Source organism: Homalodisca vitripennis, chromosome 4 (assembly GCF_021130785.1).
Source record: "Homalodisca vitripennis isolate AUS2020 chromosome 4, UT_GWSS_2.1, whole genome shotgun sequence".
Lineage (NCBI taxonomy): Eukaryota > Metazoa > Arthropoda > Insecta > Hemiptera > Cicadellidae > Homalodisca > Homalodisca vitripennis.
In genome coordinates, this window is record NC_060210.1 from 188,058,149 (window position 1) to 188,075,876 (window position 17,728).

At 33.4% G+C, this 17,728-nt stretch overlaps 1 protein-coding gene across 1 annotated transcript; it reads left to right on the forward strand.

The window, feature by feature from the left end:
• Positions 1–11,288: 11,288 nt before the first annotated feature.
• On the forward strand, positions 11,289–14,255 carry LOC124361335 (DNA-directed RNA polymerase subunit beta''-like). Its single transcript, XM_046815384.1, has 3 exons — positions 11,289–11,300; positions 12,441–12,962; positions 14,163–14,255. The coding sequence occupies exons 1-3, from the start codon at positions 11,289–11,291 to the stop codon at positions 14,253–14,255; spliced, it is 627 nt and encodes a 208-aa protein (XP_046671340.1).
• Positions 14,256–17,728: the final 3,473 nt, after the last annotated feature.

The window sequence follows — 17,728 nt, forward strand, 5'->3', positions numbered from 1 at the left end:
TCGAGTGTAGTGAAAATTCAGTTCCAATATTATTAGTGTATATTTGTGTGTAGTTCCAGTTTCGTGAGCATTGATCTACTTGCCTAATGAAGACTCTCCTCTATAAAATCCTATTAATGTAATTTCGCTTGGACTATCCTATTTTCAGCAAGAGAGCCTATTGTATCCATTATTACGTTTGGATCCGTTTTGGATACGTTTGTATCCATTATTACGTGCTGCGCCTGCCGCTGACTGAATACGTCCCGCCTGACATCGCTGCCTGCGCCGTGCATCGCTCCGCATCGGGCGACATGGTGATTCATACCCGTTCAACTTTAGCACAGCTTTCATTAATTGAGGCTGTTCTAAATGACGCAACGGGTTTTGACGACGCTACTGAGTGCGTGATTACTCGTATATGTACGCAATTAAAAAGATTGCGAGTAAATTTTCCCAACGTAGATTTTGATGAGCTCGAAACTGATTTTTGCGAATTATTAAAAAAGCTGAATGACTAAAATATTTTGAGTCAAACCTTACATTCTGAAAATGAACATTTAAAGTTGCATACTGGTGCCTTGGAAAAAAGCTCCAAGATGAGAAATGTCAAAGACGTTCTGAGCTGAATGACTCCTTGAACGCTCAAGATGTGATTTTAGAAGAGAAAGACGCTATTTTAAGTGAGAACTTAATGTTAAAAACTAGTTCTAGTAAACTTAGGTCTAAGTTAGATGAACTTATGAATGATTATTCATGTGTAAATGCATTGCAGTCCGAAAAAGATATGTTAATTAAACAACTTAATTGTAACATTGATGAGTTAAACAGAAAGCACGCAGATTTATCCTCTTTGGTAAATACATTGAAAAATCAACTAAAATCGGCAGAAGCCGGGACGTGGCTAATGAATAGATGGGTAGACGATAGAGTCCTAGACTCATACTTTGAAACATTTGCAAAAGCCTTTTCTGATCTACCTTGTAAAATCTTATTTTTGGGCCCAACTCTTGTTCAGATGGTAAAATTGGGGGCAGAAGATGATGCTAAGGCGCTTCTGTCGCAGGTGTCCCTTTCATCTTCGCATTATGTTTTCTGTTGTGTTAGTAACAACGTCGCGACCCTGCAAGACGACTCAGGGACGCACTGGAGTTTGTTATTTGTGGATGTTGCTGAGGGAGCAGCTTATCATTTTGATTCCCTAAACCAGTCAAATAATTTATCTGCTAAGTTAACGGCCTCAAAGTTGGGGGTGGAAGAATGTAACTTTACTGAAATTAGCTGTATGCAACAAAAGAACAGTTTTGAATGCGGTATAAGTGTGCTAGTGAACACTAGACTTGTAACTGAGGGGTTTTGTGCTCGGGGGCCCACGTCTCAATGTTCTTTCATGGACTGGTACAGGAACTTCTTTACACCGGACTTTACTGCTGACGAGGAGTCTAGTGACAGACTGTCTGATGGTTCTTTGGTGCTGCCCCTGCTGAGTTGTGCAAGCCCTAGCAAGGTTGAATCATTGCCTGTAAATAATGTAAATAGAACTGTAGATTTAAGTAAAACACAACCTGAATGTAAAAATAGCCAAAACTATGAGTCATACAATTTAGATCCCAGTGAATGGAATGTTGTCAAACGAAAGCGAAATAAGACTACTAGTCATAAATCCCAAACATACTGTGTAAAAAAGAGGCCTGGGCCGCTATGTAGAAATCGTTATCATGTTTTAGATGGTTCAAATAATATAACATGTGAAAATTATATTAGAGTTATTAAAAATGTATCAGGTGTATGGAGAGAAAAACCTAAACAGAAATCGTAGTCTAGAAATAGTTTTAAGCGAATAAAACGACTGAGGGCAAATGTAATAACAGAGTCAACCGAAAAGCCGGCTTCACCCTATGCATGTTCTGTAATGGGATCAAACGGTGAACACCAACAATTACTTGTAAGTGAGGGTTGTACTCCTGAGCGGTCGCGGGGTACTGATCGGCAGGTTGGCGGTGGGACATTAAAGAATGTCTTGGTCATCGGTGACTCATTGTTGCGATATGCTGGGAATCTCTGCTTGAAAAATGGGGCCACCTTAGATATCAATCCAGGTGCAAAAATTGAGCATATTAAGCAAAAGCTTTTGAAGTATGTGCCAAACCAGCCAAAAATTGTTTATATTCATGTTGGCACCAATAATCTTGTTGATGGTTATAACGGACGACCTGGGTACAATGGCGGTTGGGGGAAGCGCGCGGCACTTCATAGCATGGCGGACCTGTTGAGTACCGCAAAAAAACACTTTCCAATTTCTGACATTATGTTGAGTAGTGTTTTAACTAGGCGAGACATTGCACCACTACCACTTTGTAATTTTAATGAACAGCTAGAAGTTATGTGCATTAATTTTAATGTCACTTATGTTGACGCGAACCGCCTGGTGAGGGGGTATCACCTTGCTCGTGATGGTCGTCACTTAAATAGGGCAGGAAATTTCTGGTTCGGGAATTTTATTTTCAGGTGTTTGCACTAGAAAAAAACTTTTCCGGGTGGATGTTCGCCGGTTTCCGCAGTTCCTGGCGACTTTAGAGCTGTTCCTGAGGTGTCACAGGCTTCTGTTCAGCATAAGGAGTCGGGAAACGGCATCAGAGGGGCGAGTTGTTTTCCAGAGTAGGGCACTTAAATGTGAGATCAATGAACACAGGTTTCCAGGAGCTGTGTGCGGTTATTGATGATTTCAAATTTGACATTCTTGGTCTCTCGGAGACGTGGTTGACTCCAGATGTTTCCTCAGATTGTTTCATTGTAGATGGCTATATATAAATATAAAATATAAAACTATTAAAAATCACGTAGTTTTAAGGCTTTCGCGCAAGATAACCGTCTTCTATAATTCTATAGATCATGTATTTGTCACACAATCATGAAGGAGGAACGTTTTCTCATCACTAAAAACCCTTCTTTAAAACGAAGCAGGTGTCACACTGACCGGTGTTTAATGTTGGTAATTGTCAAAACGGGTCTTCGGAAGTATGCGTTAGACATATAAATCAATAGTGGAAAATAGAGTTTCGTACTTGTTGAAAATAATATCACTTTGTTTCACATAAATAATATAATCACATTCACGAATTTAATTCTTGAACACTATTTTTAATGATAGTAATATGTTTGTTTCATATTACAGTGCTACATAGAAATAGCGGATTTGCCATTAGTTGCTGTTATAGATGGGGGCAGCGAAAGAAAAATTTACAAGAAACATGGTTTATTTTTGAGTGCAAGTAGGTCACATGACCCAAATTCATCAGTCCGTAAACAACGCCACTTACATTTAACATGGACATGTGTGAGTTACAATGACCCATATGGAAAGAGTAAAGTCTGTAAGCCCAAAAAACGCAAACGTAAGGATTTTGACAATATCAATTTATGTAGTAAATACTGAATTGTTAAACTAAATTAAGTATGTCAAGCACGAAAATACTATGTATTATATTTTAAGTTTTGTTATATAAATAATTGAGAGAATTTTAATTCCAAAACCTTAAAAGGCCAAGTAATTTACAAGTTTTTAACATGTGATAACGAGGCTGTCAGTTTACTTGTTATAATTCTAATTAAGATTTACTTCCTCTAAAGATTATAGGTAGTTACTAGAATTTTCTTGAAATGTGTACAGTGAAAAAAATTCGTGATTAATTAATTCATCGAATATTTACAGCTCATCTTTTATGTTCAACAAATCTTCTATCTATAAAGAATAACACGATGATGTAGATTTTTTCCAACAAAATATCAATTTCAAATTAGAGTTCCAATTGTAAAATAAAAACAAATACAACTATAATTTTTTTTTTATTTCGTTAGTTCTAATTATGTTATTATTAAATTTCCTTACTTTCTTATTAAAACATTCCCTGACACGTTCCAATAATTTGGCTTGATTTCATTGGAAGGCCACTCGTATTTTTTTAAGAAGGATCAACAAAGAATTTTATGTTATTTTCCTTAATCATCTGAAGTGTACAGTACTTGTATTTGACATACACAGATTGATGTAAAATAGAGAATTGCGTTTATTATTGATTTAACTAATAACCGTTTATATAAATCTTATTATTATTATTGTATATTTCTAAGAACATTTTGTGTGACTGTAAACAACCCAAGACAAAGGGTTATTTTTTATTGTCAAACTTCATGGAGGACACAGTGTGATCTTCACTTGTTAATGTTGCTGCTAACCCAGTGTCGTGTTCTATTGTCAAAGTTAATGTAGGACAGTGTGATCTTCTTGTTAAGTTTGATCCCCTTGATTAACAGTGTGCGTTGCTGCTGCAGACCCAGTGTCGTGTTCTATTGTCAAAGTTGATGTAGGACACAGTGTGATCTTCCCTTGTCAACGTTGCTGCTGGACCCAGTCTCGTGTTCTATTGTCGAAGTTAATGTAGGGCACGGTGTTACCTTGCCAAAATGTCAAAGTTGATTTAGGACACAGTGTGATCTTCCTTTGTTAAAGTTGCTGCTGGTCCCAGTTTCATCTCCCCTTGTCAAACTTCTTGTAAGGCACAGTGTGATCCTTCTTTTTTCAAGTTGCTGTTTATCCAGTGTCGTCTTCTATTATCAAACTTTTTGTGAGACACAGTGAGATCTTCTTTGTTAAATTTGCTGCTGGACCCAGTGTCATTGTCCCTTATCAAACTTCATGTATGACACAGTATGTTTTTTTTGCTAAAGTTGCTGCTGGACCCAGTGTCATCTTCCCTCGTAAAACTTCTTGTAAGACGTAGTGTGATCTGCCTTGGTTAAATTTGCTGCTGGACCTAATTTCATGTTCCCTTGTCAATGTTGATGTAGGACACAGTATGTCCTTTCCTTGTTAGCGTTGCTGCTGGACCCAGTGTCATGTTCTATTGTCAAAGTTGATGTAGGACACAGTGTGATCTTCCGTTGTTAACGTTGCTTCTGAACCAGTGTTGTGTTCTATTGTCAAAACTGATGTAGGTCACAGTGTGATCTTCCCTTGTTTACGTTGCTGCTGGACCCAGTGTCGTGTTCTATTGTCAAAGTTGATGTATCACATCGTGGGATTCTCCATTCTTAACGTTCCTGCTGGATACAGTCTAGTGTTCTATTGTCAAAGTTAATGTACGACACAGTGTGATTTTCCCTTTTAACGTTGCTGCTAGACCCTGTGTCGTGTTCTATTGTCAAAGTTGATGTAGGTCACAGTGTGATCTTCTCTTGTTAACGTTGCTACTGAACCATTGTCATGTTCTTTTGTCAAAGTTGATGTAGGATACAGTGTGATCTTTCTTTGTTAAAGTTGCTGCTGGACCCAGTTTCATGTCCCCTCGTTCAAACTTCTTGTAAGGCACAGTGTGATCTTCCTTGTTTAAAGTTGCTGCTGGACCCATTGTCATGTTCCCTTGTCAATGTTGATGAAGGACACAGTATGTCCTTCCCTTGTTAACGTTGCTGCTGTACCCAGTGTCATGTTCTATTGTCAGAGTTGATGTAGGACACAGTGTGATCTTCCTTTGTTAACGTTGCTGCTGACCCAGTGTCGTGTTCTATTGTCAAAATTTATGCAGGACACAGTGTCTTATACCTGTGTTAAATTGATGCAAGTTCCAGTATCATTTTTACTTCCTAAAGTTGAAGGACACTGTGTCATCTGCTGCTGTCCTAGTTGGTGGAAGGCTTTGTGACCTAGAGATTATTTTGTGACTGCCAAATCAGGTCTAACACCGTTCGTTATGTTTAAAAAAAGATGAAAATTCCATACGTTAGATTGGGATAGCAAGGTTACTGCATAGTCAGTTGCCAAACATGATATTATCAAAGTGAAGTTTAATAACATATACTAATATTATCATTATGAATTATAATTTAGATTTTTATCATTTAATGCATATAAATGTATGTGTTTCAGCATCATCCATGTATTATATATCTCCTCGCATGTTGAGCTATGATACCAAGTACAATTTTACCCTGAAGGTTTGGACAAAACGTTACAAAATATTATGTGAATATTGTACTGTGGCAAAAAAACCTGCATACGCAAATGTAGAGATAGAAGTGGCTAGTGAAGGCGAAACTGTGCCGCACGACATTGAGATTATGTATGTTAATTGTCATTTGGACATCCATCATCATATGGAATTTATTTATTTATTTTAGTTTTACGTCGAATATACAATGAAATTTGTGAAAGTTTATTGTTAATGCAGTGTTAATTATAGTCTAGGCTAATTAGATAGTTTTTAAATATCGGTATTTATTATTTTGGAAGTTTTAATAGAATGTCATTAAGACAGTTACTCAGTAAAAATTTAGAAGTACTGCTTAGAATTATTCGCAATAGTTAGAACATGTATTAAGCTACATCACCAATCGATACGAAATTAGTATGTAGTATTTAGTTTTTGGAATGTAAATTTACTTTCTTGCTTTGTGTAATAATTTATTATATCTTAGAGTGACAGGGTTATAATAATATTACAAAATATACTTAATTTATATGATATAGGATATCTATATATCTATCTGTATATTGTGTGGATATATCATATCTATCTATATATCTACACAAATAGTGTAACTATTCCAACACAAACATCACCTTTTGGTGGCTCGGTGAATTGACTACTATTATTTAAACAAAGATAAGGAACATAATTTAATGAAAAAAGTATGAATGTATTGCTTGAGAAGATATATCGAGAAAGATTTAATCTGCATACTTTATTATGAAACTTCATGTATACATGCAGTGGAATGATTGATATAATGGTGCATTTCAAACTAAATAATTTGGCTGTTTGTCATTAAAAAAGAATTGTAATTTTGTTCAGCTATAAGGCTTGCTCCATAATTTTAATTGTTTATGATAAGTAGCGTTGTTTTACGTCAACGCAGAATAAATATTTATAGGCTAATGAGAGATAATTTAATACACAATGATGTATATTCTTTACGATCGTTTGTGTATTCGCTGTCATCTTGAGAATTACATATAGTATATGCTCATTGAGTACTGTTATTTCTTTATAATAAGTTATTTACGTGGAATTTGTAGAAGAGGTAGAATTTCCTCCAACTGTAGTACTAACTTTTGGTTTTTTGATGTAGTTTAATCTAATTAAAATTTGTTTAGACTGCGGTATCTCGGTAATCAGCTGTTTTTCCTTCATTATTATAACCTGTAGTCTGATTATGATTCACTATCTTAATCTTGTTAAAGCTTACCATACCTTTTGAATTTTATAGATAAGAAAGACTGGTAGTTTCATGATAACGTATATTTTATGGGATAATCCATCAATTAAAGTATTTTCCACAAAGATGTTGGTTTAATATATTTCTTATAAAATTATTAAAATGTACACTCTTTAAAATCAACTGGTTGACGTAAATATTACTTTTAGATGTGTAACAAACTGCGAGGTAAAAGTGTTACCAAACACGATACTATTTTTGAAAGCCAAACCAAAGAATACTTTTATGGAGGACATGGAATACTTCTGGTCTTACTCTATGAACAATGGGGCTGCTCAGTCATTGGATTCCATAAAAGAACAAAACTTACCTGATGCGTTTTTAATAATCAAAGAAAATAGTTTAGAAGCAGGAGTTCAGTACAAAATAATTGTTCAAGGTAAGAATAGAATGTATTTTATTAATAAACTATTCTTAGATGTAAGTATCAAGAGGTATTTGAGTACATTTAAATTAACTATTAATTATTAAAAGTTGTATTACTGCATGATATCCCCTTAATTGGTTGTCACAATTTTTTAATAAGACCTTCCATAACCTTTTGGTAACAATACTTACCAAAAGGTTAAATATGCTGTTTTATGACAAATAAAACATTTCATCTCCACATTTTTTCACATGTTGTGAGTTTATGTTGACAACTGGTTTTGGGGATTATAGTTACCTGAGGGCAGGCGATGTTTACATTTCTTGTATGCTGGAAAATGGATCTCTGAGGTTGACGTTTAGCTTTAGCTTGGAACGTATTCTCTTCAAAACTCCTGGGTTGGATAGGATAAAAGTCTAGCTGTCACTTGTGCGGAAATTACCAACTAAATAATTTCCGTTACCTCTTTGGTATATCAGTATAGTAACAGCCTATCATTTTGCCTTATACTGTGAATGTAGCAACATAATCTCTCATTTAGACCCTCTGCGGCCTGGTTATTAAGTCCAACTTCAACATCGATCGGGGTTAAATAAGTATAAAATAGTCCAGAATTGAACTTTGCAGTTTAATAAATTTATTAAAACCCACTATTAGTTACAATTTAATGTAAATTGAAATTCTAAAATGTGGCTTTAGGGGATTTAACATTTTTTGATCATGCTTATGCTCATCAGATGTTTAGGAGAAAAGGATTTAATGCAAAGAGACAAATTTTACATAAAAACAAATTTTACTTTATTAAAGTAAATTGTATTTCATGTTTCAGTGAAGGTTAAAGGTGCTACGACTGCATTCTACAAATATAAATTTGAAACAGAGTCAATTGCAACCAACGAAACCTGTGAAGTGATCCCAAGCGAAGGCACTAAAGGCGAAACGGAATTTGATATTGTGTGCTCTCGTAACGTTGAGTCAAACTTTATGTATGAATTTTATGATAAAACTTCAGAAGAAGCTGATGAAAAAACAATATTTAATGGTGAGTAAGAACAAGGTACCAACACGGTGGGTAACAGGTGTAATTCTTCAACGAGAACATTAATCATCGACAGGTTACATAACATTTATGACGATATTTAGCGTGGAATTACTAGATAGAGTAGGCGTAAATATTTTTCGATGCCATGAGTCATTGAAATTTGAAACGCTCGAGCCATACTTAATAACGATGTGTAGTAGTCGATAACTTTCAGTTGGAGCTGAAAAGGGTGAACAAGCCTAATGAAAATGTAAGGAAAACCACTTCACATGGAAGTATAAAATAACACGTGTTCATTTTACCATGATAAAAATGTAAAATGAAGAGCTTTTTGAACATAATTCCTTTCCAAAGTATATTTATTGTGTTGTTCATAGTAATAGACGTAAGTTAATGCTCATATGAGTATGTATTAAAATGTAACTGTTGTACTTACAGGAGTTTTAGAGAGCAATTTTACCCACAAATGTTTATTGTAATTTAATACAAATATTTGCCAGTTAAATAGCTTTATTTTTAGTCCATGAAGTTATTTAGGATTTCTTCTCAAAGACTTGTAAGTGAAGAAAGAATCTTAATAATTTGGACAAACATAATGAGTGAAGTTGAAAATACGATGAAGCAGAAAAATCATTTTCGGGAACTTCTTATGTTAGTGGTTTAGTTCTTATTTGTTGCGACGTTATTCTAGTTGGTTTCATCTCTCCTCGTTATTTGGAAGTAAAAATAGTATAGAGGTCTTCTCCACATTTTTCTGTACCACTCCTGACGCCCTTTCATGGCATTGTAATCTAAAAGTGCCACATCTCAAAACGGTGTTATTGAATAAGACTTTTATGTGTGTTTTATTTCTCTCAGCTAAAAATAGTTTTAATACACAAAAGTTCAATTGTATCAACAGTCTGTTTAGAAAATAACTGAATTGCGTAGAATGATAACTAAATTACGAGTGTTTTGGTGAAGCCTATCTTGAAAGAGATGTCTAACCCCACCTTTTCCCCATGGAACTAGTAGCATGTCCATTACATATTGAGAGAAATACCAATTTAAAAAGCATTACATCCAAGAAATTATTGATCGTGACGACGAAAGAACTCTCAAGATTTATGACGAACCTACAAAAGTGTCTATATATTGTGTGAAACCAGCTTTCATGCTGTAAGAAGTACCTGCATCTGTTCCTGATGCCCAGCTGTTCCTACTACTACACCTTTACCTAAATTTACAAAGAGTTCGTTTCACGGATGTTTTGGACTTGTAGCCAAAGTCACTGCACATTGGGTTTATGGGGCAATAGTTCCCCATATTTCAGTTCCTGGGAACGGGGATTGTTGATATTAAGACAGTTTTGTTTCTTAACTTTGTAATATATTGTAGGCAATCTATCAATTGTATTCAATATGGTTATTTAATATGGTTATATATATATATATATATATATATATATATATATATATATTTATATAAAAAACCATAAATATAAATAAATAATAATTAATAATTAATTAATTTTTATATATAATTTGGTGTGTATATATATATATATATATATATATATATATATATATATATATATATATATATATATATATATGTATATCTGTATATACAAGTTTGGTTATTTAATACGGTTAAACCCAACATCTTTATTATAGAAATATTTTTTATTCCTCATTATAACCAAATATAGCATAAAATCTTCATTGGGATAAAATATTTTTTTGGTTGATTTTTTTCATTCGTCCATTTAAGTTGTTTGTTATTCTGTTTATCGGTTATTTTTTAATGTTTTAAAATCGTCCTTTATCATTTAAACATTTATTGTTTGATTATTCTTATGAATCATTGTTCTCAGTTATCTCAGATATTGTTTACCATAAAGCTAATAAATATATCTGCCAATGTAAGAAGAGTTTAGATGCGTATTGATTATTTCCTTGGAGGTATAAATTGTTTTTATGGGCCTTCAGATAGGACCTTGCCATTTTCAGCCATAACCATGCCGTTTTAATAAGTTTTTCAATTGTGGCTATCAAATTTATAGTGAATTAGTTTCTTTATTTTAGTGAACTTTTAGGGTTAGGAAAAAATGGCTTGCTTATCAATGTTTATATGTATTTTAAATGTTTATTTAAACGGCACTACTTGCCGTGTCGAAAACGTTAGGAAAATGGTTTAGTTTATTTAGGTTTCAAAGATATTTCAGTTTCGATCCATAAGAGACTCATTTAATATTAAAACACGTAAAGTAAATCCATAAATCTTGCAATTAGAATTTTTAAATATGGAATTATGCATATGTTCAGAGTTTTTTTAACTTTTTTCAGGAAGAATGTTGGGAACTTCATATCAAGGAGAGTTGCGTGAAGTTAAACTGACGAGAGGTAACGTCGTTGTGTATTTAATAAATAACCAGAATGGACTTTCACTGAGTAGACATATTTCTGTCACTGTAAGTACTTTTACTAGTAGGTTTCATTGGATTTAAATAAGATTGCAAGTCCTTTCAAATAAAGGAAATAATAAGCTTCGTTCCGTATAATATACATTCAATTGTATTTGAAAAACTAAAATTCGTTAGTGCTCTACTAATGAAATATATAGAACTCAATTAAAAAATCCAAGATGCAAGAAAAAGTACTCAAATAAAATATTAATAGTTTATTATGGATTGCTAATACATACTTTATTACGAGAAAGAATAAGAAACGTAGTGCCTTGAAAACTCCCAGTCAACCTCAGAGATCTCTTTCTTATCTAATCCCCACCCTTGTTGCTAATTAATTAGAAAGGGGGCACTTCTGACCTTAGGACGAGTGAGTTCCAATTTACCTTTTAAACACGATTTCTCTAGATATGAGTAAATCGATAGAATAGCGCCTCAAACACAACACCAGCCAATTTGGGTATTACATGATAAGCACACCATTACGGAAAATTCTCATAATCTGTAATGTCATATTATTTCTTAATTTATTATTAATGAATCCTTCTTTAAAGGATCAATAATTCAACTGCGATCTAAGACAATTTATTTGTGGACACAAACTTTTCTGCTGTACATATCCACTATAGACAATGCAACTTTAGCTTAACTTAAGACAAGTGTAAAATAGCAATCACTAACATTTAACTTCTTTATGAAAATATTCTATCAATATCAACTATGCTCATAGGTATCTAACTATCACTTTGTTCAATCATTTTATAAACTCGTGGTTTGTAATATTGTATTCAAGAGTTCTAAAAGAATCAAGAAACATTTTATATAATTATTTTTAAGCCTATATATAGTTTTGCATTACTATCGACTACCAATTTATGTGCATTTAACTATACCACTGCTGTTCTAGTTGTAGTGCAAAATTTTATATACTAGTACTACTTTAACTATATTAGACAATGTCAAAGACCAGTATAACTGTAGCTATAGTACACAATTTTATATACTAGTACGGCTTTAGCTATATTATTCAATGTTAAGTACAAAATGTATATAACTATAGCTATAGTACACAATGTTAACACAGCTTACCAAGAGTCACAATGTGTGGTGACGTCACTTAACACTACTGTGCCCCCCGGTATTGAACCTGTTGTATACCAGTACTATGCATACCAGTACTATGTATACCAGTACTATGCATATCAGTATTATGTATACCAGTACTATGTATACCAGTACTATGTATACCAGTACTATGCATACCAGTACTATGTATACCAGTACTATGCACACCAGTACTATGCATACCAGATACAGTATATGTATACCAGTACTATGTATACCAGTACTATGTATACCAGTACTATGTATACCAGTACTATGCATACCAGTACTATGTATACCAGTACTATGTATACCAGTACTATGCATACCAGTACTATGCATACCAGTACTATGCATACCAGTACTATGCATACCAGTACTATGCATACCAGTACTATGCATACCAGTACTATGTATACCAGTACTATGTATACCAGTACTATGTATACCAGTACTATGCATACCAGTACTATGCATACCAGTACTATGCATACCAGTACTATGCATACCAGTACTATGTATACCAGTACTATGCATACCAGTACTATGCATACCAGTACTATGTATACCAGTACTATGCATACCAGTACTATGCATACCAGTACTATGCATACCAGTACTATGCATACCAGTACTATGCATACCAGTACTATGCATACCAGTACTATGCATACCAGTACTATGCATACCAGTACTATGCATACCAGTACTATGCATACCAGTACTATAATGAAAAGTTTTACTACAATGTTACTTGTCATATACATTGTTTTATCGTCATGACGCTCTATTGCTCAACTGAAACATGTATCTAAGAAACTTAAATATCTCTTTCAAAATACGTTTAAACGTATAGGCGATAAACAGCTCAATGGGCGTGAAAATAATTTATATAACGGTTGTACATTACGTAGTCTACCATTATACTTGAAGCATCAACCAGTAGGAAAACACAAAAAGTATTCTATTCGTATATTTCTTCACATTCAAGTATTGTAATCACTTTCCTTCCCTAAATAAACATATCCGGTAAAAGGTACAACCTCGTCAAAAACTCAAAACGTTTAATGAAAGTTGAAACCAGAAAAACTGAAACGATGCCTGTTTTATAAAGAGCCAACCTAATAGTATAATCATCAGAATTAATACACAACCCTATTCACGAGATGGAATTAACAAATATCTTGGATGATGCTCACTCTGTGGGTACGATTTTATTGCTGTTGTAGTTTAATACAATTAATGCAGAAGGTGACGTACACCATAACACATAGGTCTAAATGTAAACGGAAAAGTTAAAGCAACTTTATGAATAAAAAAAAAACAAAGTAAAAGACGATTTTACCAACAAAAAATTTAAACTACTGATAAAGCTACTAATGAAATATTTTCTGTCTAAAAGAAACTATAAAATAAAATTTCCAGACAACTAGAATATTTTTATACAACCATTAGAGAAGTTTCTCTGTACACTGAAAAGGCCTTCTGCAAAAAGAAACAGTTTTAGGAATCCCATTTGAATCAAACCTGTTATTAGCGAGCTGCCATTGGAATTTAAGGCGTTTAAATGCAGTCTCGGACCTGTGCAGCCACCAGGGTGCATACAAAGGGCAACACCCACGACACGTCGCCTAGATGGGTGGCAAGAACTTGTCGTGTACTAAGGCTAAGAGAGAAGTGGTGATGAGTGTTACAGATATTTTCTGAAATGTGTTTAGAAATATATTTCTTAAAAAATGTTCAATATATTTCATTGAAACTTATGACTAAAAAGTTGGAAAAAAACTATTTTTTTTAATTTGATAACTTGATTAAAGTTTTAGTTTTTTACATTATGCAAAAACAGACGGAAATACGGTAAATTAAAAAAGATATACAATATTTAAAATTTTGTGTAATGCTATTGTAATATATTTACTGTGGATTTAAACATTAACAATTTCTTTCAGCTAACTGATTTGCAAATGTCAGACTCTGAGTTGGAAGAAAGATATGAGGCTATAGACGATATACTAATGACAGGAGACAAGCTAAGTAGGTAGACATATCAATAATTAGTTAATACTCGTATTATACAATTTGCAAAGCTATAAGTTACTTATACTTGACATTTTGGTAAAACATTGCAGTAAAAATGTGGTGTATTTAACTGAACGGATTTAGGACTTGGGTTCCTCAGTATTGTTTTAATAATGACTAAATTTAGAAAATAACAGTTAAAAATTATATTTCTAATAAGAGATCTAGAGCGTATTTTCATCGGTAAATAACACAACATTTTGCCGCTTTCTTCTATGTGAATTTAAGATACAAGTTTTGAGTATAGAAATACATAATATGGAGTTAATTATATCACTTCACAGTAACTACTTGTTCAAAAACAAGGCTTTTTTTAACAACATTACTTATAAATTCAATGTTTGCTGAGTGAATATTTAAGAGGAATAAATAATTAAAACGTGGATTACTCTTAAATATCCAGACATTATTAAATCTCAGATAAATATTTTACAATGTAGCATTTTATATTAATTTTTTTGTAAACTCAACCAAATAATCATTTATAAATACTAAATTAGACTTTTTATTTTGTAAACAATTTTTAAAGTTTATATTCTTAAATAAATATTTAGTACTTAAAATATTTTACATTATAACATGAATTGCAATGTAAGAGTGAAATTAACTTACTAAATTTTGGACTAACATAATTACCTTTGACAAGAAAATGTAGTTCATAGTTTTTACAAAGTTATGAAAGTAAGAAAAAAAATATTTTGAAGATCTATAAGGATCTTTAAATTTTAAAATTTGTGTTACCTCTTTACATTAAATGTAGGAATCTAAATATTTGTATAAGTCCTTACGCTTAAAAGGAGTAGGCTAAAAGTATATAACATTACGTATGAAACTCAAAACGACCCAAACAGCTAATTTATTACGCAGCTTGAGCCAGGGTATAAAATTTACAAAGTGTTTTATTACAGAGGCTATGCAGACCATATCTTACATCGCAGACATAATACCTCCTGACAAGGATAAGAGTGTGGTTTTAAACAGACTACTTGAATATGTTACTCAGGTCAGTATATACTGTAATATTCGTTACTGCAGTTGCTTCGTAATACATAAATAAATGTGATATGTAGTATAAACTGTTGATGAAATTATTGGTAGTTGTTTTGATGGTCCTTCGTTTGTGTGACGTTGGTTTCTGTACAAACTTTGTGTACGTGAAACTATACAGTTATAGCTTAACTGTTGTACGAAAATGCACTATTTTAATTTTTTTACCTTATACAAATAAATAAATTTACTCTAGTAATTTTAAATAACATTCGTATAACAGTTTTAATAGATATTTTTCAGGTTTTCATAACAAATAACAAAATAAATAATAGCGTATTTATACTAATATTTATTAAAATATAAGTTCAATTGTGCAATATCAAGCTTAAATCAACACGCTAACCACCCCCCCCCCCAACAGATGGTAGTAGTAGCGTGGCTGGAACCTAAGCGAGATGTTCCTAGTTAAAGTTTTAAAAAATATTAAAAATACTTCCACCTTTTCTGCGTGTCATGATTTTGAAAGAATAAGAAAGAAAACAAGTTTTGCTTTAGAGAAGTTTTTTTTTACATAAATACGTTACAAGTCAATGAAGGAGCAAATCCCCATATTGAGATAAAAAATTTATAGTGGTTGCTTACAAACCTAATTATAGACGAAAAACATTAAAACTTTTGGAAAATTAAGGGGAAAAATTTATATAAAGAAAAAAAATTTAATATAGGCAAAAAATGTAAAATAAATTAACAAATGACAATGCCTTCAACAAGTTACAAATATTAAATATAAAAAAATGTAGTAAACATCTATAATGGGTTTTACCCCCCTAGTGAAAGAAGTTAAAATTTACGTAAAAAGATTGTAAATATTTAAGATTTTAAGATATGAGGTCGGGAAAGTAAAAATCGGAAATGCCATTAGTGCTGGCTTCCAGTGGCGCTACCGTTGGCTACCATACAATTTTCAACAAACACATATCCTAATTTAACAGCACCTGACAGAAAATTGAATAAATAAATAAAAATGCTCCTACATCCGGCAGTCCACTAATAAATGACATACAAAATTAAAAATATGCGAATATAAATCCAGTAGGAGGATTCATTAACCTAAATTTAGCGTTAAGATTTTAGCCTTCATGGATACCTACGAGTAAAAAGAGTCACAGTTAACAAAGAAAACCAATTCTAAATTATTAATCTTCTAACTGTAGAGCCCGTAATTTAAAATTTAAATATATGGGTTGACAACCCTGCATGCGTACCTTAACTAAATACAAACTACAGATATTAACATTAAACAAATATGCAATAGGCCCAAGTCGTTAGTAATTGTGTTTTTTAAGTCTAAAGTTAGTTGAATTAGTTCATAATTTCACTTCCAAGTGGTGTCGAATGAATTGTCATAAAATAATAAAACAAGTAAAAGGGTTCAACCTTGGTGCAGTTTTCAACTCGAGCAAACAGTCGATGGCAGTGAAGGTCTATCCTTAGGGAGGTAAAAGTTGGTCCAGTGGTTGCCCAGGTAATAGTCCTGCTCCTTGCGGGTCAAACCCGGAACAATGAACTGAAGCTGCTCCTAATCTGTCATGATGCACCAGGGTAGCACCAAGTAAGAGAAAATCAAGGTGAAGTCTGTTATAAAAATTGGGATTACACTATACCGGAAATAAACGCGTAGCAAACCACGGACAAACACACATAATATATAAATATCGACTATTACATAATATAACAGATAAAGAAAATCAGAGAGGAGGTTAATCAGTTAGCAAAATGGGCTATATCCACGTCATAAAACGACTCAATTTATTTATAAATTAGGTTATGAATATAAATACATGAAAGAACAGGTTTAATACTGTGTATTTAGGACTGAATTAAACTACAACACTGAGTGAGCTAAAACCGTCTACAGCCAGATGGCTATGGAGCAGGATGGAGGGCAATTCTAATGTCTCACTGGAGGTCACGGAATAAAAAAGGGCGATTAGGGATAATAGCTCAGCCACGAGGTCGTGTAGGTCCATGCTTGCCCTTAATACAAAGAAGGGACGAGTATGAGCGCCTGCCACTCCTAGACGAGCTCCGATGCCCTGAAGTTAGATGCAGGAGGCATTCAGGGATTTCAGCAAAGAGAGTTCCTGGCAGCTTACTTCGGAGGACCGGAGGAGAAAGTGAAGAAAGCTGATGTGAGACAACTTGCCGCTAGATTGCCAAGGTGATACGATCAAGTAAAAGTCCCAAAGAAGGCTAGTCCGGAGGCGGTCCTCATAAGACCGGCCGCTGGTAGGTACTGCTAAAGGGGACACAGAGTAAAGTATAAACCTGACGGCTCGAGCATCAAACAGGGGAAACCAGAGTGAACTTTTCAGTGCTGTACTGCAGGATGCGATCGGAGTGAGCGGAACTATTTGAAGTCTAGAGCCAACGGTGGCCTTAGAAA